General features: G+C 45.0%; 1 protein-coding gene across 3 annotated transcripts in view; it reads right to left on the reverse strand.

Moving 5' to 3' along the window:
• Positions 1 to 1,811: 1,811 nt before the first annotated feature.
• The window catches only part of Ube2l3 (ubiquitin conjugating enzyme E2 L3), a 50,725-nt gene continuing 28,955 nt past the window's right edge, over positions 1,812 to 23,581 (reverse strand). For all 3 annotated transcript variants that reach the window (XM_006993041.4, XM_006993042.4, XM_042258972.2), the window contains 2 exons: positions 8,976 to 9,162; positions 1,812 to 2,165 (listed from right to left, as the gene is read on the reverse strand). In XM_006993041.4, coding sequence (XP_006993103.3) covers positions 2,011 to 2,165; positions 8,976 to 9,162 — 342 coding nt within the window. In that variant the 3' untranslated portion in view covers positions 1,812 to 2,010. The remainder of the gene's footprint in view (positions 2,166 to 8,975; positions 9,163 to 23,581) is intronic.

The following is a 23,581-nucleotide window of genomic DNA, read 5'->3' on the forward strand; positions in this document are numbered from 1 at the left end:
TGAGCCAACTTGTGTCAGGGGTGGGTGGGTGGCTGGCTGGCTGGCTGCTCACAGACATCCCTTCTCTAAGGATCCAGCTCTTCTTTAGTCTGGAGAGCCAGAGCTGCCCGCCAGCTTGCTCAAAGCCTGCTCCAGGGCAGGGATAGAAAGAGCAAGGCATGCAAGCCCCGAGGGACACCACTGACTCCAAGCCAGACCCCTGCTTCCAGGGCAGGCCATGGTTGTCAGTACTAGGGCTGAGAGTCCCTGAGAGGGGCTGCTGGCATAAAGGTGCCCTCCCATAGTGAGCAGAGAGCAGTGAAGGTAACAGGCAGGTAGAACTAAGCTATCAGACAGTTGGACTATCTCTAGATTCAGAAAAGCAACAAGAACAAATGGTGGTTTGTTTGGACAACTTGTAACAGAATTTGGCATTTTATTACAAATCTGAATGTGAATGAAATAAAATCCATTGTCACTTTTCTGCCAATGAAGAGACAGACGTAGAAACGCAGGCCCGGTGCTCTGGCCATCCTGGGCACATGAGGTCTCCAGAAACCTGCCCCGTGCATACCTAGACTAAAGCACAGTTCATTTATGCACCCCAGGAGCCAAGCACTTGGAAACTAGATAGTGTCACACTGCCTGAGAGGACCTGGCTCACTCCTTTATAGGCAAAACCCAGAGCTGCCTTCCAAGTAGGTGAGCCCCAGGTAGCCCTGAAGTTAACGAACTACGGTTAAAGCAGAAAGCTAGAGCTCTTGAGGCAATCTTCTCCACAGGATCTAGACCCTAAGTGAGTTGGTAAACACAGGCAGTCAGGCCGACAGCTCCCTCAGGGTGGCACCACTGCTTTAAGGACAGTCCCACTTGCCTTGAAAAGACATTGACATTCAAACCTTGACAAAGTTCATTTGATGATAAATTCTAAGGTCAAATTTTATTTCTACAAAAAAAGGCAATGAAAACAATATAAAACATACTGAAAGGATATTACTGAGTGAGCTTCAAGTGGAGCTTGACTCTGGAAAGGCCATCCTGTTCCTGGGCTGCCTCAGCAGCTGCTCTGAGGAAGGGGCAGCTGGTTACACAGCAGAAGCCACCAATGTTGATCCCAAAGGGCAAACCATGCGGAGGGAGGGCGACAGTGGTGGCCTGCTGTGCTGAGGAGTCGGGGCTCCTTGGCACACCTCAGCAGAGCTTGGTGGTGGTGAAGCTTGAGATTTCAAAAGAATATCCTGGCTTTTGCTTTGCCTGTAATGACAGCAGGCCGTCAACCGCAGCTGCAGGGAGGGCTGCTGACTGGCGACATCGTCACATGGGTGCCCGGCGTTCTCTGCTGGCAGAGCCCACCCCCAAGGTCACCACCAACCTGGTATTGCAGGGTTCTCTACAAAGACTCGGCACAGCTTGACCACGGGTTGGGGGCGTGGGGTCTGTGCACTGAGTCTGTTACTGTGGAAACACTTGCTAAGATTTTACGTAAAAGCAGCTTCCCTTTGCACAGACAATGTTTTGGGGGAGGGAGGGACATTGATATTGTTTTATAACTTTTTAAAGGACATTAACAGGGTGGCATGAGGGGACTTGAGCTGTCACCCACAGGCAGTGTGGCACAGGAGAAGAGCTGCCAGCGCTGCTACCTCTGTGGGGAGCTGGGCTTCGTCTGTGGAAGGACATTGAGAGGGAAAAGGGCAATGGGAGAGGGAACCAGGACATTTTTTTTTTAAACCTGGGCTAACTGTAACTTGGAGTAAATCTGGGCAAGAAAAGAAATGCCATTCTTTTGAAGTAGACTAAAGCAGTGATTTTTAAAACAAAGCAAGCAGAACTAGAACATCTGAATTTTTTAATCCTTCTTTACAGGTTACCTAGACCACTTTTGATTAAGAAAACTGTAGAAAGTTAGTAACTGGCACAAGCGGACGCCAGGTGGTGGCCCGTGTCAGTTTTCCAGAGTCCTGCTGTGCGGGGTATCTGAGTACTGCTCGGGGCTCTGCTCAAACTTGCTGGAATCACTCCTGGCAGATTTTAGTCCACAGGTCGCTTTTCCCCATATTTCTTTGTAAACTCTTCAGCATTCTTACAGAATTTTTTACGGTCCTTAGAGTATTCTTCAGCTAGGTCAGCCCGGAGTGGGTGCTCAGGCTGGGGGTCGTTCACCAGTGCTATGAGGGACTGGATTACTGCCAAAAGAAGGATAAGGCATTGGGGTTAAAACAGACTCGGGAAGAGCACAGGTAAGATGCTACTGACCTCAGGAGAAAAACTGCCATCTCTACACCGACGCAAACTCTGGTTGCTCCTCCTTTCTGATGACCTGGAATTCCTGACCCTGCTGAGTGTTGGGGGTGTTATGTCGTCAGGGCTTTATGGATGCAAGGTTGGCTCTGTCCCAAGTGAGCTATATCCCATGCCCACAGTGTGTTTTAAAGACAAAGTGGCCTTCTGTTTATTCTGACCACCAGAACTCAACCCATCTCTTCTGTAATCAGGAGAGAGACAGATGATCGTAAACTAACAGCTTGACTGATCCCCGGCCTCGGAAAAGCCTTGCAGGCCTGAAACGTAGTGAAAGGCACAGTCTATTGGCAAACGCTCATCTGCTGTTTTGAACTGAGAAGCTGGCTCTGGAAGAGACTCCAATGTCAAGTGTTCTCCAAGACTCCTTATCTGGGGGTGTACTCTAGTCTCAGTGACAGGGAGCAGAGAACAGCAGAACAGCCTAGGAGGAAATACACTGTGCCCTTGAGAACAGCAGAAGGAAAACAATTTCCAACCCAAGTTACTACTGTTTACCTCCTGACACACACATGCCTGCAGTGGGAAAGCCGTGGGGAGCTGGCAGTTCAGCGTGGAGAGAAAGCTCACCTGGAGCTCCGCTGGCACCTCCACGCCCATCAGTTTCTGTTGTAAGCACCCAATCTGATGTTTTCTCTGTCTGCTATTTGTTCTTTTATGTGCAAGTCTCACCTGAGGAGACTACGCTGCCTGGGACTCTCTCTTGCAGATTCCAACTGGCTACCTTTAAAGGATACCCCCAAGCCGGGCAGTGGTGGCGCACGCCTTTAACCCCAGCACTCGGGAGGCAGAGGCAGGCGGATCTCTGTGAGTTCGAGGCCAGCCTGGTCTACCAAGTGAGTTCCAGGAAAGGCGCAAAGCTACACAGAGAAACCCTGTCTGGGGAAAAAAAAAAAAAGCTGTGGACCTGTTTGTGTTGTGAGCAATAGAGGAACTATGGAAGACAGGATTTACCACAAAAAGTGCTCTATCGACCAAGAGATTAGAAAGCATACAAATTCCCAAATCATAACAAGTAACTAGATGTGGCGCCTTCACAGCTTAAATCATTTCACTTAAAAGCATAAGACAATCCGGGCGGTGGTGGCGGCGGCGGCGCACGCCTTTAATCCCAGCACTTGGGAGGCAGAGCCAGGTGGATCTCTGTGAGTTTGAGGCCAGCCTGGTCTACAAAGCGAGATCCAGGACAAGCACCAAAACTACACAGAGAAACCCTGTCTCAAAAAACAAAACAAAAAAGCGTAAGACAAGAAGGTCGTTAGCTTGAAGCCAGCCTGGGCTACATAGCCAGAATCCATAAACTGTAGAGAGAATCACATTGCCGTGTTGTCTTTTTGTAATTGTTTCATGTACCATGCTATTTTAAAAGTTTGTATACCATGAATCCACACTTAATTATTTTTTTATGGCTACACATTGTCACTATATAGAAATACCACAGTTGATCAGTTTTTCGTCAGCCTGACCCAGGCCAGGTTCTCTGGGAAGAGGGAACTTCAGCTGAGAAAATGGCCTGTAGGCAAGTCTATAGAGCATGATTAATGGTTGACATGGGAGAGCCCAGCGCACTGTGGACTGTACCACCCCTAGGCAGATGGTGCTGGGTATATAAGAAAGCAAACTGAGCAAGCCAGTAGACAGTACTCTTCCATGGTCTCTACTTCATTCCTTTTTATTTTTATTTTTTGAAACCATTTCTCTGTGTAGCCCTGGCTGTCCCAGAACTCAGAGATCCGGCTGCCTCTGCTTCTAGAGTGCTGGGACTAAAGGAGTGCGCCATCACCCCTAACTTCCGCTTCAGTTCTAACCTCCAAGTTCCTGCTCTGACTTCCCTTCAAGATGGATTGTAAGCTATAAACTGAAATAAAACTGCTCTTCCCCAAGTTGCTTTTGGTCACGGTGTTTTTGTCCCAGCAATAGAAAGCAGACTAGACACCATTATGTATATCCATTTATTTGAGTTGCTGCTCCTTTGAGCCTAGTATGGCTTGAGCGGCGATGAACATTAAGACAACTGTTTCAGGACAGGAGTGTGCTTGCCTGGCAGATAAGCTCTTGTCTCCAAGCTTGATCCCTGCCATTCACACGGGTAAGGAGAGAACTGACTCCCTCAAGTTGTCTTCTGACCCCCACATGCATGCTGTGACATGCTTTCATGCACACACACAAACACACGAATGTAATTAATAAAAGTTTGTGTGAACCCATGATTTCATTGGGGGGGGGGGGCACACTACTGAAAATTGACCTGCTGGATCACAGGAGCTTTTTTTTTTTTTTTTTTTTCCATGTTGCTTTTCCACTATGCTTAATTTGTCTGTGTGTCTTCAAGTTAGAATGCACACATTTGTGCATGTGACTTCAGAAGAGCTGTAGAGCTGCAGATGGCTGTCAGCCACCCAATGTGACTGGTGGGAACGGAATTCAAGAATTGCTGAGTAATCTCTCCAGCTCATATACTAAGAACATGTTAACTTGGCTGTCAACAGTCTTAACTTTTTCTTTTCTTAAGATTTATCTAGGGCTAGAGAGATGGCTCAGCTCTTAAGAGCGTTGGCTGTTCTTTCAGAGGTCCTGAGTTCAATTCCCAGCACCCACATGGTGGCTTACAGCCATCTATAATGAGATCTGATGCCCTCTTCTGGCCTGCAAGCATACATGCAGACAGAACACTGTATTCATAATAAATAAATCTTTAAAAAGAAAATTTTATCTATTATTTTATGTGTATGGGTGTTTTGCCTGCATATATGTCTGAGCACTGTGCATATACAGTGTTCATGGATGCCTCAAAGGGCACTGCATCTCTTGCAACTATAGTTAAAGATGGTGGCTACCACCATATGTATGCTGGGAATTGAACCGTGGTCCTCTGGTACAAGTGCTCTTAACTATAAGCCCTCTCTCTCCAGCTCCCAATCTTATCCTTTTTATTTTCCATACCTGTCTAATAAAACACAACTCTGAGGGACTGGAGAGATGGCTCAGTGGTTAAGAACACTGGCTGCTTCTCCAGAGGATCTGGGTTCAATTCCCAGCACCCACATGGCAGCTTACAACTGTCAGTAGCTCTAGTTCAGGGGACCCAACACCCCCTTCTGGCCTCCCTAGATACCAAGCATGCACAAGGTACACAGACATACATGAAAGCAAAACACCCATACACATAAAATAGTAACACTAACAACACAACTTTGAGACTCTCTAGATAGAAAAACCCTAAGAGAATCTAGAGATCAACAAAAGGCTGTATGGTGGATGACTGACATGAGCTAGAGCCTATTCCATTAAAAAGACCAAAGAAGCCAGGCGGTGGTGGCGCTCGCCTTTAATCCCAGCACTCGGGAGGCAGAGCCAGGCGGATCTCTGTGAATTCGAGGCCAGCCTGGGCTACCAAGTGAGTTCCAGGAAAGGCCCAAAGCTACACAGAGAAACCCTGTCTTGAAAAACAAAAACAATAACAAAAACAAAAAGACCAAAGAATAGGAAGCTAGATCTGAAAGAAGTCATCAATGGAAACGCTCCTAAGGACATGGGCACAAGAAAACCACAGCAGATGCTATAAGATCAAGTGACATGGTCACTTCAACATTAGCAAATGCGGCAGAACTGCAAGACATTAAAAAAGTAAGATGAAGCTGGGCGCGGTGGCACACACCTTTAATCCCAGCGCTAGGGAGGCAGGGGCAGGCGGATCTCTGTGAGTTCAAGGCCAGCCTGGGCTACAGAGTGAGTTCCAGGACGGAACCAAAACTACACAGAGAAACCCTGTCTTGACGACACCACCACCACCACCACCACAACCCCAAAAAAAAAAAAAAAAAAGGGAAGATGATTATAGGATGATAATGGCTGGAAAGCAGTCCGGAAATAGGACCAGACAAACCAAGACAATGAACACAATAGCATCTGCCATGTGGCCACAATAGTACCACACACCTAAGTGTGTAGAGGGATGGAGGCTGGAGAGAGGGCCCTCCAGAGAACCCGAGTTCCTTAGCACTCACACAGCATCTCCTAAGCATTTGTGACTCCAGTTCCAGGGGACTGATGCCGTCTTTTGACCTACATGTACATGGGGAACAGACACGTTTAAAAAAAGAAGGAAAAGAAAAAGCACGTAGAGACAGTAAGGTACTCGGTGCCAGGGGCCCTCCTCTGCCTGTGTCCCCACCTCTCCTATCCTGAACCCCCTGCCTCAACTCCTTTAAGACTCAGTCTTCTTCCCTGTACAAGACTGTACTTGCTTGACCAACAGGACCCAGGAGGAGGGACACACCAGTACTAACACTACACTGAGGTGGAAGCAGTCGCTGCTTCAGCTTTCAACCTAGATAGAGTTCCACCACTGCTCTGAAGAAGTCCAACCCACTTCATGGAGAACAAGCCACACACACAAAGCCAAGGGCCCAGCCAGCACCCACGGCCTTCCCACTGTGAATGATATGCAGTGGCACAATTACCCCCACTGAGTAGCTGAGTATCCCCAAGAATAACCATCCCCGTTTGAGACAGCCAGTCTACAGAATGAGCCAAAAACCGGTTACTTTAAGCCACTGTTTCATTTTATCTCTAATTAGTTAGCTTTTTAAAAAATAATTTGCTTACTTTTATTTCATGTGCATTTGTGTTTTGCCTGCATGTATGTATGTCTGAAGGTGTCAGATCCCCTGAAACTAGAGTTACAGACAGGTGTGAACTGCCATGTGGTGCTGGGAATTGAACCTGGGTCCTCTGGAAGAGCAGCCAGTGCTCTTAACCGCTGAGCCATCTCTCCAGTCCCTAATTTTATGTGATTAGAGTTGTACCTATGTGTATGTTTGTGTACCATGTACAAGCCTGGTACCCTTGGAAGCCAGAAGAGGATATTAGATCCCCCTGGAACTGGAGTTACAGGCAGTTGTGAACTACCACAAGGGTGATGGGAGGGCTGGAGAGGTGGCTCAGAGGTTAAGAGCACTGGCTGTTCTTCCAGAGGTCCTGAGTTCAATTCCCAGCAACCACATGGTGGCTCACAACCATCTGTAATGAGATCTGGTGCCCTCTTCTGGCTTGCAGGGATATGTGCAGACAGAACACTATACATAATAAATAAATAAAAAAGGGGGGTGGTTGGGAATTGAACCCAGGTCCCATGGAACAGCATCCAGTGAATGAATCATCTCTCCAGTAGCTAGCCACTAAGTTTCAATGGGGGTTATAATACAGCATAGGTAACAGAAAATGGGAGAACATGGCATCCCATCCTGAATCCTGTCAGTGCTGATGGAATCAAAGCCACACTACAAAGACTACAACAAGCAATTGGTTTTCTAGGAAGAAGCTCTGTGTCCCAAATCACAAAACCAGTAATTCTGTCACTATAGTTGAAACAAAATTCTTAATAAACAATAAGCATATTCTACAAAAGAACTGCCCCAAACTTCAGGGTGGCGGCGGCACATGCCTTAATCCCAGTATTCAGGAGGCAGAAGTGGATCACCTCAAAGTGAGTTTGAGGCCAGCCAGGAGGCAGAAGTGGATCACCTCAAAGTGAGTTTGAGGCCAGCCTGGTCTACAGAGCGAGTTCCAGGACAGCCAAGGGCTACACAGAGAAATCCTGTCTTGAAAAACCAAAAATGAAAACTAGCCCTAACCTATCTGGCTCTTTGGAGGGAGGGGCACAGCCCCAACCTGAAACTGCAGCAGCCTGTGTATCTAGATGTGAAGATAAAATAGGACTAAGAAGTGGTAAAGCATCTGCACCCAGGCCTGAGAGCCCCCTGGCCCTGGCCTTCATGCTATCGGTTCACAGGTAAAGGAGGAGACTCTAAGTCAGTGCCAGAGGGCCTGATATAGAAGCCCTTCTCCCCACACCTACCTATGACTTGCCCCTGGGGTGGGTCCGAGACAGGAGCCCTTAAGGCCCAAGATCTGGATGTGCCAGCTCTCTTGGTTCCTTGATCCTGGATGCTGGATGGCGGACCAAGCAGAGTTCTCCAGAGAACACTGCTGGAATGCACTCCACCTCTCCCACATCCTGTAACTAACCCCTTTACTGGCTGTAAGTTACCCAAAAATAAACCTCCCTTTTAACTACACGGAGTTGCCTTAATAAATCTCCCAATATAAAGTCTCTCTACTGGAAGTAGTAAGAAAGGGACAAGAAGGAGAACAATCATGACATGTAATCAAATACTTTTCTAAGAAAAATGAGCATGGACATATATAGTCACATCTAACTCGAAGAGTTACAGACAATGCAGCCAGCTACATGCTTTCACAGGAATACTACCCAAGTCTGACTGTATCTGGTCTTGAACCCCCAAACCACGTACTGGGAGCTACAGGATTTGGTTCAACCCTTCTGTTAAGCCTGGAATGTCCTCACTAACCTTTCTTCTAAGTGATTCCAAGTGCTAACTGTTGTGTGCATCCAACACCTTCCTCACTTTCCCCATCTAGGCAGTATCACAATCCTTGATCACCTCCAAGGTCAGTGTCCATGCACAGTTGACAGCTCGATTGAGACGAGGCAAACCCACAGGACTGATGGGGTTTCAGCAGTACTTCTATGTACACTTGGGTTGCTAAGGTAGTATTTCTCAACTCCATCTGATAGAGTGTTGGAGAGACCCTTCAAGCACCCATCACAAAGCAGTATTCCCGGAAGAGAGACCTATCTAAGGCAGCGAGGAGAAAGGTGCTTGGCTCACCTTGGTCGGTCTTGGTGGCTGGCTTCCAGTTTTCAGCACTAATTACCGGCAGACAGACCTGCCCCTTCTCATCAATGTTAGGGTGATAGATCTTGGTTTTAAATGTGATCTTGGGTGGTTTGAATGGATACTCTGCTGGAAAGTTGATTTCAATTCTAAAGGCTCCCTTGTCATACGGAGGGTTGTCCTAAAAGAAAATAAAAAAGGAGGGAAAACAAAAAACAAAAAACCACATCAAAATCAACATACCAAAGTCCATACACCTATGGCCAAACCAGGGCTGCTTTAATTGTTCATTAATTATTCCCAATAGTACACTGACTGAAGCTCTGCCACACAAAAGGTAATCCAACAACCAACCAGTATTTCTAGATAAGATGCCCAATCAATTCTGAAAAGGTCTGATTATCAATGTCATAATAACCTTACTGTTTTTTAAATAGTGTGGTGGTTTGAATGAGAAGCCCCCTCCCCCATAGGTTCATGTTTGAATGCTTGGTCTGAAGTTGGTGGAAGTATTTGTCAAAGATCAGGAGGTGTGGCCATGCTGGAGAAGGTGTGTCACTGGGGGTGGGCTGTGAGCTTTCAAAGCCAGCCTCGTCTACAGAGTAAGTTCCAGGACAGCCAGGGCTACACAGAGAAACTGTCTTGAAAAAAATGAAACAAAACAAAAAGAGCAAAGAGCACCATTGCTGGCTCATATTATAAGAATATGTTTGGTTCTACTTGAAACTGCCTATGTGACAGAATCCTGAGAGAAACAACTTAAAAAAGCTTCTTTTGGCTCACACTCTACATTAAGGTAGATAAAGAGAGAGTAGAAGTAGGCCCAGACGAAAACCTGAAAAGCCCACTCCTAGTGACTTACGGCCACCAGCCAAGCCCGACCACCTCCTAAAAGTTCCAGTTTCCCAACTGTGCTACCAGTTTGAACATGAGATGTGGAGGGTAAAGTTTTAAAGATTTATTTTGTGTGTATATGCACACATGTGTGGGCAGCTACAGAAGCCAGAGGGCATCAGATCCTTGAGCTAGTTTTCGATGCTGGTGAGCTCCTGGATGTGGGCACTTGCCATTCAAACATAAACCCTGTGCAACCGTCTTCCTGAGTTCCACCTGCACTCGCCCAGCAGTGAACCAACAGTCCCACCGCTTCAGTACAGGCTGCATTTAAAGGTGTCAATACGTTACTGTCACGCTAGAGATGTGGAGTGGCACTTCACTGTTGCTTCAAGTTCTTTTTCAATGACAGACAATATTAAGTTTGCTTTCTGTATATTTCTCTCTTTAAATTTCTTTTAAAAAGAAAAAACTCTGTGAGTCTATGTGTGGGCACACATGCATGTACACATGGAGGTCTTCCCCCACCTGGGGGTCTAGGGAATTGAATTCAGGTCATCAGGCTGGGTAGTAAGCACTCCTACTCACTGACCCACCTTCTTTGCTCCCTCCTCTCTAGGTAGCTGAAGCTGGCTTTGAACTTTCAGTCTCCCTGACTCTTCCTCCTGAGCCCTATGGTGATATTTTATTTGTGATGAAATGTAAGTTTATTTGTAAGTTAATAAATAAAGTTGCCTGGGGGTCAGAGCTGAGAGCAAGCCATTTAGCATAAGTCCACGTGGTGGCACGTGCCCTTAATCTGATCACATGGCAGGCAGAGTCTCTGTGTGTTCAAGGACACAGCCAATCGGTGACCTGACCCTTTAATCTCAGTACAAACCATAGAGACCTGGAGGTCTGTATAGACAGGCAGGGACGAGGAAATCATATGGTTGGGTTTAAAGCCAATGAGAAGACAGAACAGAAAGGCAATAAAAAGATGGGTCACACAGGTCTCTCTCTCAGGGGAAGGATGGAAGACACTGGTAAGCTAAAGGCTATTTGCTAGTGCTCTGACCTCTTGGGCTTTTAACTCTGTATTTGGCTTTGTGTCTCTTATTTATTAAGACAGTTTAGAATTTCATCTACAGAGCCCTGAGATTACAGGCATATGCCACCACACCTAGCTTTAGCTGCCACTTTCTAAAAAAAGAGAAGGGTCTCACCATGCTGCCCAGGCCCGAGATATCCCTAAAACACTGGGCTCAAGTGCTCCTCTAGCCCCAACCTTCCACGTGCCTAGAACTACAAGTATATATCACTATGCTTTGCCTGCATACCTTCATTTATGAGTTAAGATTCGGTTGCTATTCCTATTTTACATTAGGCATTTAGTTTTTCTCTTCTCTCCCTCCCCACCAAAGGTAACTCCCCACAGAGACAGGGTTTCTCTGTGTAGTCCTGGATCTCACTCTGTAGACCAGGCTGGCCTCAAACTCACAGCAATCCGCCTGGCTCCCGAGTGCTGGGATTAAAGCCGTGCACCACCACTGCCCGGCCAGAGATAACTTTAAATTTTGTTTGGGTGTGTGCCAGTGCACGTATGTGCACACAGAGGTCAGAGTAGAGCTTATCCAAGTCAGTTCTCTCCTTCTACCATGTGATGGCCCCCGGTCCTCAAGAATGAACTCTGGCCTTTCCTCTACTCTACTCACCTCCAGAACTGAAGAATCCCTCCACACTGTACTGCTCTCCTTATATTAGGGCTCCTTGGTTTGCAAGATGTCCAGGAGCACCACGACAGGCCCATACTTCATCTTATCTCCTTACACCAGGACTGAACTCAGGTCATCAGGCTTGACAAGAAATGCCTTGAACCCACTAAACTATCTTGAGGGGTATCAGTAAAATCTCTCATACTTCTGGACACATTATTTGCAGACTGGAGGAGAAACTACAGAAGGATCCACAACATTCACACATGGTGTCAAAGCTTTGTGTGTTCACCTTATTTGTCAGGGACTCGCAAGAGCTCTTGTGTCAACAAGGTTATTCCTGTATGGAGGAGAGACATTCTCACACACCTGCCCTCCCTCCTCCAGGCCAAGCTTTGGTGCAAAGTCCTTATCCCCAACAGCATCACCACTCTCCCTCCCTGGTTTCCAATGTGTTCTCCTATTCTCAGTGGTCCCATTTTCTCAACGCAGAATTCCAAGAGTTCTTCACAGATAAGTGTTTTTGAAGCTATAAAGAGCCTCCAGTGATAAATAACTCAGTGCAGAGCACACAAAAGTGATGGCAGGTCAGACAAGAGTCTAGACTCTGAGTTCTAGAAAGCTTAGTCTCCTGAGGTGAGACCAGCACTCTGCTCAATGGTGGAACCTGAAGAAGATGAGCTAATTGTGTTGGTTGACATGAGCTAGTACCACACCCAGGGTCCCCAAGAATGAACTCTTTGGGATCTCCATCCTGTTCACTTCCAGAACTGAAGATACCCTCCACACTGTCCTGCTCTTATATTTGGGATCCCTGGTGTGTGAAATGCCCAGCAGCACTACGGTAGCCTCCATACTTCATCCCAGCTCCTCACACCCTGGGCCTAAGTGAAAACTCTACAGCAAGCAATATACCTACTGGGGGCTGAGACTGACACATACCCAGTGCCCAGATTCCTACAGTCTAAACCCCAACCAGGGAAGGGAGGCCCTGCACGATGTCCTAAGAAAGACGCGGGTAGGCTGAGCAAAGGAAGGGAAAGAGAGGCCTCCTAGCAGAAGGTTAGACTAGGACGTCAGGTTGATGGGACAGCACAGCATGCTGGGAGGATGCAAGCAGGCAGCTGCTAAGAAGCCACTATGGCTGTAAATGGTAGCCAAAACCAAGGCACTCAACACACAGAAACTGCCAGGCAGGCTGGTTGGGAGCGGGGAGAAACAGTCGACTAGCGAGAGCAGGGATGCTCGGGAACGGTGAAGTCGAGCATGCCTGTGTGTAGAAGGCAGCAGCCTTGCACTGCTAGAAACCAGAGGATCACTCCACCACCTACCACCCAGCCTGGACTCATCCTTCCATCACAACTTGGGCTTGGTGCCAGAAGTCTTTACCTGCTGAGCCATTCTACCAATCCCTCAATTCTCTCTTTAAGGAACAGTTTTCTAGATCACTCCAAAAGCTTGTCTTGTCTGTACTCTTGACAGGACAACTAAACTCTGCTGCTTTAGGGTGCAACTACTAAAAATATTGTTCACATTGCTTTAGCCATGTAAAAATAGCTTGCTCCTGAAGACTGCTGGCTGGTAAGAGCCGCTAAATGTCTTTATTCACCATCCAGGACTGATCAACCTCCTATTTCCTGCTGCTCATAATGCTCTGTGCAAGAAGCTGGGAAGTTGAGGGTGGCCACAGCAGATTTAAACACGGGCCTATCACTTCCTAGCCAGAGACAAATCTGAGAGCATGCTCAATCGTGTAAAACGGGAGTAGCTAGAGCACACATCAAAGGTACTGACAACGAGAAACTAGGTTTGTGAAGTGCCTTGTGCCTGGCACAAAGGGACGCTCTTGCTACAGGAACAGAGGCTATCCTCACCAAGGGCTCATGGCCACACTTACTAACTACTAAGAGCCTCTTTCCCTGTTGTGTGGTTTGAATAGAAATGGGCCCCATAGGCTCACAAATGCTAGGTCACAAGGGAGGGGATATTAGGAGGTGTGGCCTTGTAAGAGGAAGTGTGTCACTGGGGGTGGGCTTTGGGGTTTCAAATGCTCAAGCCAAGCCCAGTGTCTCTTTCTTTCTTCCAGCTGCCTGCCAATCTCGATATAGAACCCCAAGCTACTTTTCTAGCACCATTTCTGCCTGTGTACCATCATACTTTCTGCCATAATAAACTCTGAACTGTAAGCCACCCCAATTAAATGTTTTCCTTTATAGAGTTGCCATGGTCATGATGTCTCTTCACAGCAATAGACCCTAAGACTCTTGTGTGGGCAAAGAAGTGGCTCTGGTGTGTACAAATCACAGACTGGCAGCCCACACTGGCCTGGTACTGAGGTCACAGGAGTTGCCACCACATCCAGCTTGACCAAGTTATTTTTGGTGAAAGGGCATAAAATTCAAACTGTCGGTCCTTTGGGTAAAGTCGCTGGAATAGTTACAATTCTCATCCCTGCAACAAAGTGAGACACAACTAAGAGGGGATATATTTTGGCTCTCAGTATCAGGGAGATCAGTCTACCCTAACAGGATAGGAATGGCAGAACAATTCACATCACAGCAGAGAGAAAGCAGGGTGGGGAGAATGCTGCACTCGGCTCTCTCCTTTCATTCCATCCAGCTCATGATGGTAACATTCAATTTAGAATCTGCTATGGAATAATCCTCTTATACACTGTAAAGACTTGTCGCTCAAATTGGTTTAATAAAATGCTGATTGGGCCGGGCGGAGGTGGCCCACGCCTTTAATCCCAGCACTCGGGAGGCAGAGCCAGGCGGATCTCTGTGAGTTCAAGGCCAGCCTGGGCTACCAAGTGAGTACCAGGAAAAGGCGCAAAGCTACACAGAGAAACCCTGTCTTGAAGAAAAAAAAAAGCTGATTGGTCAGTAGCCGGGCAGGAAGTAGAGGTGGGGCGACCAAACTAAGAATGACGGGAAGAAGAAGGGCAGAGTCAGGAGTCGCCAATAGACGCAGAGGGAGCAGGAGATAAATGGGCCATGCCAATAAAGGCAGAGTGTAAATAAGGAACATGGGTTAACTAAAATGTAAGAGCTAGTTAGCAATAAGCCTGAGCTATTTGACGAGCATTTACAATTCATATAAGCCTCAGAATGGTTATTTGGGAACAGACAGTTAGGACAGGAAATGTCCATTTACAAGAATTAGCCGTCCCAACTTAGTCCTCTATGGAAATGTGATCTTGTGCGTTCTCTCTCTCTATCGCACCCATACACACTCAGGTGATTGTAAATCCAGCCAAGTTCACAATGAAGATTAACACCACAAGTAAATATGTGACATTCTAAAGCTAAACTTGGCCTAGGAGAAGGCAGGTGAAAAACTGTCTGGGACACTAAGGACAAAACAGTTTTTAAGAAACACATCACATGAATTTTTTTTTTTTTTTTGAAATTTAGCCCTCACATATTACAAGTACAGTTTGTTTTCTTTCTTTTTTTTTTTTTTTTTTTTTTTTTGGTTTTTCGAGACAGGGTTTCTCTGCGTAGCTTTGCGCCTTTCCTGGAGCTCACTTGGTAGACCAGGCTGTCTTTTTTTTTTTTTTTTTTTTTTAAATTTATTTATTTATTATGTATACAGAGGTTTCTGCTTGCATGTATCCCTTCAGGCCATAAGAGGGCACCAGATCTCATTACAGATGGTTGTGAGCCACCATGTGGTTGCTGGGAATTGAACTCAGGACCTCTGGAAGAACAGCCAGTGCTCTTAACCTCTGAGCCATCTCTCCAGCCACAGTTTGTTTTCTTTTTTTAAAAAAAATTATTCATTATGTATATAGTGTTCTGCCTGCTTGTATACCTGCATGCCAGAAAAGGGCATCGTACTACATTATAGATGGTTGTGAGCCACCATGTGGTTGCTGGGAATTGAACTCAGAATCTCTGGAAGAGTAGCCAGTGCTCTTAACCTCTCGGCCATCTCTCCAGCCCAGTTTGTTTATATTTTTCAAGGTTAAGTGTATGTGTCTGTGTATTTGTATTACAGGTATGTATGAGGACCCACAGAAGCTAGAAGAGAGTGTCAGACTCCTGGGGCTCATTACAGCTGGCTATAAACAGCCTGACGTGGGTACTGGAAAACTGAACTAAGTTTTCTAGAAAAGCAGCAAGTGCTCTTATCTCCTGAGCCATCTCTGTGGCCCATTTTACTCATTATTATTATTATTATTATTATTATTATTATTATTATTATTTTACAAAGAAACTCTTAATCTTCCCTCAATGTTGCCAATAAATACTCCATCTTGTGTGATAGTAGGTTATAAGATCCTCTATGGGCCAGGAGTGGTGGTAACACATCTGTAATCCCAACACCATGAAGGCAGAAGCTGTTGGATCTCCATGAGGCTGATGATTACACAGCCTGGATTACATAGAGTTCCAGGCCATCCAGAGCTACAAAGTGAGTCCCTATCTAAAGAGAAGGGAAGAGAAGGGGAAAGATCCTCTTGCCCTAAACCCTAAAGGAAGAAACACTGCACTGAAAGGATGTGAAGCACAGCCAGGGGGAGGTGGTGCACACCTTTAACGCCATCACTCGGGAGGCAGAGGCAGGTGGAGCTCTGTGAATTTGAGACCAGCCTGGGCTACAGAGTTCCAAGACAGCCAAGGCTACACAGAGAAACTGTCTCAAACAGAAACAAAAACAACAAACAGAGGAAGGGAAGGAGGGAGGATCTGAACAGATAAGACTTTCTGGGTTCCTATTCAGTCTGTAGAAGATCACATGTCTGTCCACAACTATCCATTCCTAGGCCATGAAATAGCCATAAAACTTCAAAACAAGGGATGGACACAAGTTTCCAGACAACTGAACATGTAGAGGCTCCTGGAAAGAGTATGCTCAAGAAGGCATGGACTCTCTGTGCTCCCTGATACATAGCCTTGGTTGTAAAAACAGAATTCCTATGAGGTTACAGCTGGCCTTGCTCAAACTACCATCAATGAGTCAAAGAAGGGAAATGTTTCGCTAAAACTGTCTCTCCAAGATAGTCTGTCTCAAATGAGCAAATAATTCCAAGAAGGGGGACCAAAGGTTTGGAAACAGTTCCCTTCATCTGCATTAACATCTTCATTCCCAAGGCACCATATAAACTCTAAGTATCCCCCTCCCTCCCCAAAGACCACAGACTCCCCTTTCCAGCTGGAAAATATCTGTTCTTGCTGTTTGGGGGGGGGGGGGAGGTGTCTCTGTTGAGGTTAGACTCTGGTCTCTGTCTGGCTCTGCACCCAGAATCTTCACACCCTTGAGCACATCCATGCCTTGCTCAAAACATCTATTTGTATCCTCATGCTTTTTATTAGCTGATAAATATGTCTTCTTCAGTGAGCCCTTCAGATAAATTCATCAAAATACAGAGGTGGCTGTGGAACCCAGATGTGTACTTAGGCCACAAAACAAACAAACAAACTAAAACAGAAAGACATCAAACTAACAAAACAATACAAGAGGCTGAGGGTGTAATTCAGTTGGTCAAGTGCTTGTCTAGGATACACAAGGCCCTGAATTCCATCCCCAGTAACAGTCAACTAGCCATGGTGGTGCACTCAGGGACAGAGAGCCCTTCAGTCCTAAGAACTACAAAAATAAATCAGTTCTTTATCCACTTTCTCGTTACATAGGAAGGTGACTGATTTTAAAATGTTTCTTTTAGTCAGGTATGGTATATGTGGTGTTTGAATAGGAATGGCCTCAACAGGCTCAAATATTTGAATGCTTGATCATTTGAATTGGTGTTACTTGAGATTAGGAGCTGTGGTCTTGTTGGAGGAAGTGTGTCACTGGGTGGGGGTGGGGGTGAGGTTTCTCTCTTCTTTCTTCCTGTTGAGATATAGAACTCTCAACTTCTCCAGCACCATAATGTCTGCCTGTACACTGCCATGCTTCCTGCCACAATAATGAACTAAACCTCTGAAACTGTAAGCAAGTCCCTGTTGTGGAATAATCTTTTTGTACACTTGTGAAAATGTGTCACTCTGATTAGTTTAATAAAAAGTTTAATAACCAATAGCTAGGCAGGATTTCCGAACAGAGAGGACTCTGGGAGGAAGAAGGAGAGCTGCCAGGAGACAGAGAACAAGCAAGAAACGCAGAAGTAGTGGTTAACAGCCATGAACCACATGGTAGCATGTAGATTACTAAAAATGGGTTAATTTAAGTTGTAAGAACATTAGGTACTAGCCTAAGCTATAGGCTGAGCTTTCATAATTGATAATAAGTCTCTTTTTATTTTGTTGTCATTTTTGGCGAGCTGGCAACCCAAAAAGAAAAATCTGTTTACATATGGTGTCCAACATCTGGCCATGAAACTTTTATAAACCGATATCCACATAAATCTGGAGAAAGCTTTAAAAAAAAAGTTCAAACCACAGGGTCACATGGTGCTCTCTGGCACAGCTTCCTACTGCACAGGGTCTCTCATGTAGGCTCAGCACACAAATACTGCCTGCTGCTACAGTCAGTCACAGTGCCATGCACTAAGCTGGGCCATGCCAACGGCTGTCAAAGCAGCTTAAAATTTGTCTCACATGATCCAAGAATGCTACAAGTACTTAATAATGGCAAACCCAGACTTGGTGGGGGGAGCTCTAGATAGGTTACAGTGTGTTTTAAAATGTGTGTAGGCTTAACAAAGAAAAGAAAAATGGGTATAGCCAGGTCATAGAAAAAAGTAAGTCATTCATAAATAATAAAAAAAAGAATAACCCATGTAGAGATAGGAAATACACAGGGAGTCTGCATCCTATATGACAGTGTTATGTTGACTTTAATTATTTTGATTGCTGATGAGCAAATAGATGCTGAAAAACATTCTATTACAAAAACTACTAAATTAAGCCAATCTATTTTTTAAATGTCTTAATTTCAAAGTGGAAGTCAAAAAAAGGTTGGGAAGAGATTATTCTTTTGTTTCTACAGGATTCATTCAAGTTTGATAGAGATCAGATTTGATTGGGGAAGACCCACTGAAAATCCTGACTACAGTCATAAAAAAACAAACCTAGAAAAACTACAAGACAGGTGATGTATTTTTTTCCTGTTAAACATAAAACAAAAGATCATCTTTGGCTGGCTTATGTACAACACACAATTCATACTTGTGTTAATGAAGATATGTATGTTACCTTTGAAAGTTTATGTGTTTTCAGATCAAGGGGATCAGACACCAATGAACAGGGGTGGACCCGACGATCCAGCCTCTCAGATGCCTCTGTTGCAGTTTCCTCAGAGTTCTGCATCCAGAACAGCTTCAAGGCTGCAGGCTGAGATGCTCCAACCTCACAGCCTATTCTAGCAAGTACTTAACCATTATCCTATTTTTCTCAGGTCCCCCAAAAATGCCAGTGCCCCCAGATAACAGGAAGCAGTCTAGAGAACACAACACCCACATTCTCAAGAGATGGGGTGGGTGGTTTTTGGTCATTTGGTGGGTTATGGATGTTTGTTGTTCTTTAGGAGGGTTGGCTAAATTGTTATTGGTCATTGCCAGAAAAAAAAAACCTGAACAAATGAGATTAGATTCAGAGATCTCTTTCTGAAGAGAAATAGGGAGATATAGTATAGAAATAATGGGATAGAAGGGTAGACTGAGTCTACTTTTGAACAATCACTAGTCTCAAATATTTTACATTAGTATGGATTTTTTATACTGAAACAAATTTAAGGGTTACTTTTGTTATACTGTATATATGTTTCTATTCTTGTTTAAGATTATCTATGTAGTATCTATGTATCTATGTAATATCTAAGTATCTATGAAGCTCATTTAAAATGTAATGTAAAGTTTTAGTCCTTGAAAGTTATTTAAGGTAATAAGGTAATACAGGTTAGTAGTTTGTCGTCTATAACCAACTTAAAGTGTGTTTTCAAGGTCATACAAAGATATATTTTAGATAGGTAGGTGGTCTTCAAATACTTCAAAGGCCTACAAAATATGGCATTTAAAATGTTTTAATAACATTAGGCTTTTCATGACAGTGAGACATGTCTGCTCCTGACAGCACCAGTTTATTTTTTTAAAAAAAAAAGGATGATGGGCATCAACAAACCTCCATATGCAGTTTACTTTCTATGTAGCAAAAGCTAGTCACTGGGCAAAGAAACTGCCCTTGCCTCAATTGCTGACAGTGTGCTGTCCACACTAGGCAAGCAGGACACAAAAGAAAGAGACTACCAAACTTTGCTAAGACCGAACAGTCCTAAAAGTCTGTCAGATATTCTAGGCCTGTATGCCGAAGATGGATGTCCCAACGTAGCAGGGGAACCTTGGGTGTGACTGTCCAGGCAGCGAGATGTCTCTGTTGTTTCTTAGTTTTGGAAGTTGCTTTCTCTACACTTCCTGTTTACTCAAGTAATATTTTATCCTTCTTGGGTCCCTGATAGAGATTAGACTGGATAGTTATGGTTTTACAGTTTTCCTTGTTACCAAATCCAGGAAAGAAATTTACATACGAAATATAAAAAAGTTTGTAAGTTTGAAAGACAATAAAAGCTTAAATTTTTTATCTAAGAAAATGTTTTGAGGTCTAAAAAGATTTTAAGTTTTAAGATGGTAATACAAGGGGAGGGGTTGTGGTTGTGGTTGTGGTGGTTGTGGTTGTGGCAGCAGCGGCGGCGCACGCCTTTCATCTCAGCACTCGGAAGACAGAGTCAGGAGGATCTTTCTGAGTCCGAGGCCAGCCTGGGCTACAGAGTGAGATCCAGGACAAGGCACCAAAACTACACAGAGAAACCTTGTCTCGAAAAACCAAAAAGATGGTAATACAAGTTATGATTAAAAAATGGCATAGATATAAAACTTTAAATTCATCAAGATAAATTAGACAGTAAAATATATTCTCTGAATATGCCAGACACAAAAGGACTGGACATTGTGAATATAATTCTTTTTCTTTTTCTTTTTGTGAGGAGAGGGGGTTTCCAGACAGGGTTTCTCTGCATAACAGCCCTAGCTGTCCTGGAACTCACAGATATCCGCCTGCCTCTGCTTCTAGAGTGCTGGGATTAAAAGTGTGCGCCCCCGCCACCTGGCATGAATGTAATTCTTACCTGATAATTGTTCTTATGTGGAATAATTTTTTTGTACACTGTGAAAATGTGTCACTCTGAGTGGTTTAATAAAAAGCTGAATAGCCAATAGCTAGGCAGGATTTCCAGACAGAGAGGATGCTGGGAGGAAGGAGGAGAGATGCCAGGAGACAGAGAACAAAAAGGCAAGCAAGAGGAGAGGTAACACCCACAAGACATATGGCAGCACACAGATTACTAGAAATTAGTTAATTTAAGTCATAAGAACTAGTTAAGAACTAGCCTAAGCTATGGGTCAATCTTTCACAATTAATAAGCAAGTCTCAGTGTTATTATTTGGGAGCTGGCTGGCAGGACAGAGAAAAACTCCTTACAAGCCCCAACTAAATGTTTCCCTTTATAAGAGTTGTCATGGTCATGGTGTCTCCTCACAGCAATAGAACACTGACTACGACAGTATGCATGCCTATAATGCTAATATTCCATAATCTTAGGAAGCAGAGGGAGGAGGTTGGAGAATTCAAGTCCAGCCTAAGCTACATAATGAGATCAGATCTAAAAAAAAACAAAAACATATAAAACCATTTAACAACAACAATAAACATGACTTATAAATATTTATTCACAAACAGTATAGCTAAGAAAAAGCAAAACCACTTCTGTATCACTTCACTGAAATTCCAGTGGTTTTCTGTCGAGCAGGTCCAACAAGCAAATGCCATCACCATCCAGTCACTATCCACAGCAGCACAGTGGCTGGATAACCAATCCAAACACCCCAAACTACTTCAGTTCCCTCTCTGCGGCTGCATTCCTGCTCAGCTGCACCTGGCCTGGCTCCAGAGAGCAGCACCCAGCCCTAATCCATCTTTGTTTAACCAATACCTTTTGTTTCTCTAGCCGCCCTATGTGAATCTTGTTTCAGCGAGTTTTAGGTTTTGTTACAAATGGAAAAAGCTTTTTTTTTTTTAAAGATTTATTTATTTATTATGTGTACAGTGTTTTGCCTGCATGTATACCTGCATGCCAGAAGGGGGCACCAGATCTCATTACAGATGGTTGTGAGCCACCATGTGGTTGCTGGGACCAGTGGGAGGGCCGGCAGTACTCTTAATCCCTGAGCCATCTCTCCAGCCCAGAAAAGGCTTTTCAATGGGATAATGCTCATAGGAACTAGTAGCCTTCAGTATGCTTGTAACCGAGCATTACTCTTTCTTTCTTTTTTTTTTTTTTTGGTTTTTCGAGACAGGGTTTCTCTGTGTAGCTTTGCGCCTTTCCTGGGACTCACTTGGTAGTCCAGGCTGGCCTCGAACTCACAGAGATCCACCTGGCTCTGCCTCCCGAGTGCTGGGATTAAAGGCGTGCGCCACCACCGCCCGGCGCATTACTCTTTCTTAATTTCAAGACTTTCTCCATGATCCCACAAAAAAGCACAAAGGGCAGACTGAGAACATATAGTGCTGCTAATTAAATTAAACTTCAAGGTTAGGACATTTGGCCAGAGGTAGCACCTCTCCCAAGAGGGACAGGACATGATAAATACTGCCCAAGCAAGCTGAAAAGGCACGTATTCATTCTATTTCTAAGACTCAGCCTCCATACTTACCAAAATAACATCCTTTACTACCAGAAAAACGTATATTCTCACATAAGACAGGGGATATAGATAAGACACAGAGAAGAAAACACATTGCTCCAAAGAGAAGCATGTACTCTTGAACCACTTTTAAAAACAAAAGTAGCCGGGCAGTGGTGGTGCACGCCTTTAATCTCAGAGCTTGGGAGGCAGAGGCAGGCGGATCTCTGTGAGTTCAAGGCCAGCCTGGTCTACAAAGCGAGTTCCAGGACAGCCAGGACTATATTACACAGAAAAACTCTGTCTCAAAAAAACAAAAAAAGCCGAGCAGTGGTGGCGCATGCCTTTAATCCCAGCACTCGGGAGGCAGAGGCAGGTGGATGTCTGTGAGTTTGAGGCCAGCCTGGGCTAGAGTGAGTTCCAGGAAAGGCGCAAAGGAACACAGAGTAACCCTGTCATGAAAAAACAAAAAACAAAACAAAAACAAAAACCTAGCAACTGGGCAGTAGTGACACACCAGGCCCTTACTAGGTACTTCCTCTGTAGTTATATGGATTGTAACACATATATCAAAGCTTTAAAAGCTAACATGCGTAGTGGTCGGGCAGTGGTGGCTCACGCCTTTAATCCCAGCACTCGGGAGGCAGAGGCAAGCAGATATCTGAGTTGGAAGCCAGCCTGGTCTACAGAGTGAGTTCCATGACAGCCAGGGCTACACAGAGAAACCCTATCTCTCTTTTTTTTTTTTGGTTTTTCGAGACAGGGTTTCTCTGTGTAGCTTTGCGCCTTTCCTGGAACTCACTTGGTAGACCAGGCTGGCCTCGAACTCACAGAGATCCGCCTGGCTCTGCCTCCCGAGTGCTGGGATTAAAGGCGTGCGCCACCACCGCCCGGCTGAGAAACCCTATCTCAAGACAACAACAACAACACACACACACAACACCAAAAGTTTAAAAACATAATAAAGCCAACTCAGGGAGGTGGTTCTCCTTGAAGGCCAGTGTTATCCCTTCTGGAGAGACTTGGAATTGCATGAGAGTGTCTTTACAGACATTCCAAAGGCAAGTGTGGCTTCTGTCATCTAGTGGACAAGACACATCCCATGCACATGTCAAAGAGCAGTAAACAACGCAATCCTACTAACCAACAGTGTCGGGGACACAGGAAAAGCAAAGTACACAAAGGAGGGCAAAATGATGTGAGTGAGCAAAGGGGTAGACCAAAGATGAAACCAGGCAAAGTAAGGCAACCACTCACTACCATCAACTACTATACACTTGGAAAGTGACTTCTAAACTGAGGTGTGCTACTATGATAAAATGCCCCCTGAATTTCAAAGACCTTATCCAACAGACAGAATAAGGACAGAGAGCTGGCTCACCACACAGTAAAAGTGCCCACTGAGCAACTCTGGTGACCTGAGTGCCCTCCCTAAAAAAAGCCTAGTGTGG

This window comes from Peromyscus maniculatus, chromosome 12 (genome assembly GCF_049852395.1).
Source record: "Peromyscus maniculatus bairdii isolate BWxNUB_F1_BW_parent chromosome 12, HU_Pman_BW_mat_3.1, whole genome shotgun sequence".
Taxonomy (NCBI): domain Eukaryota; kingdom Metazoa; phylum Chordata; class Mammalia; order Rodentia; family Cricetidae; genus Peromyscus; species Peromyscus maniculatus.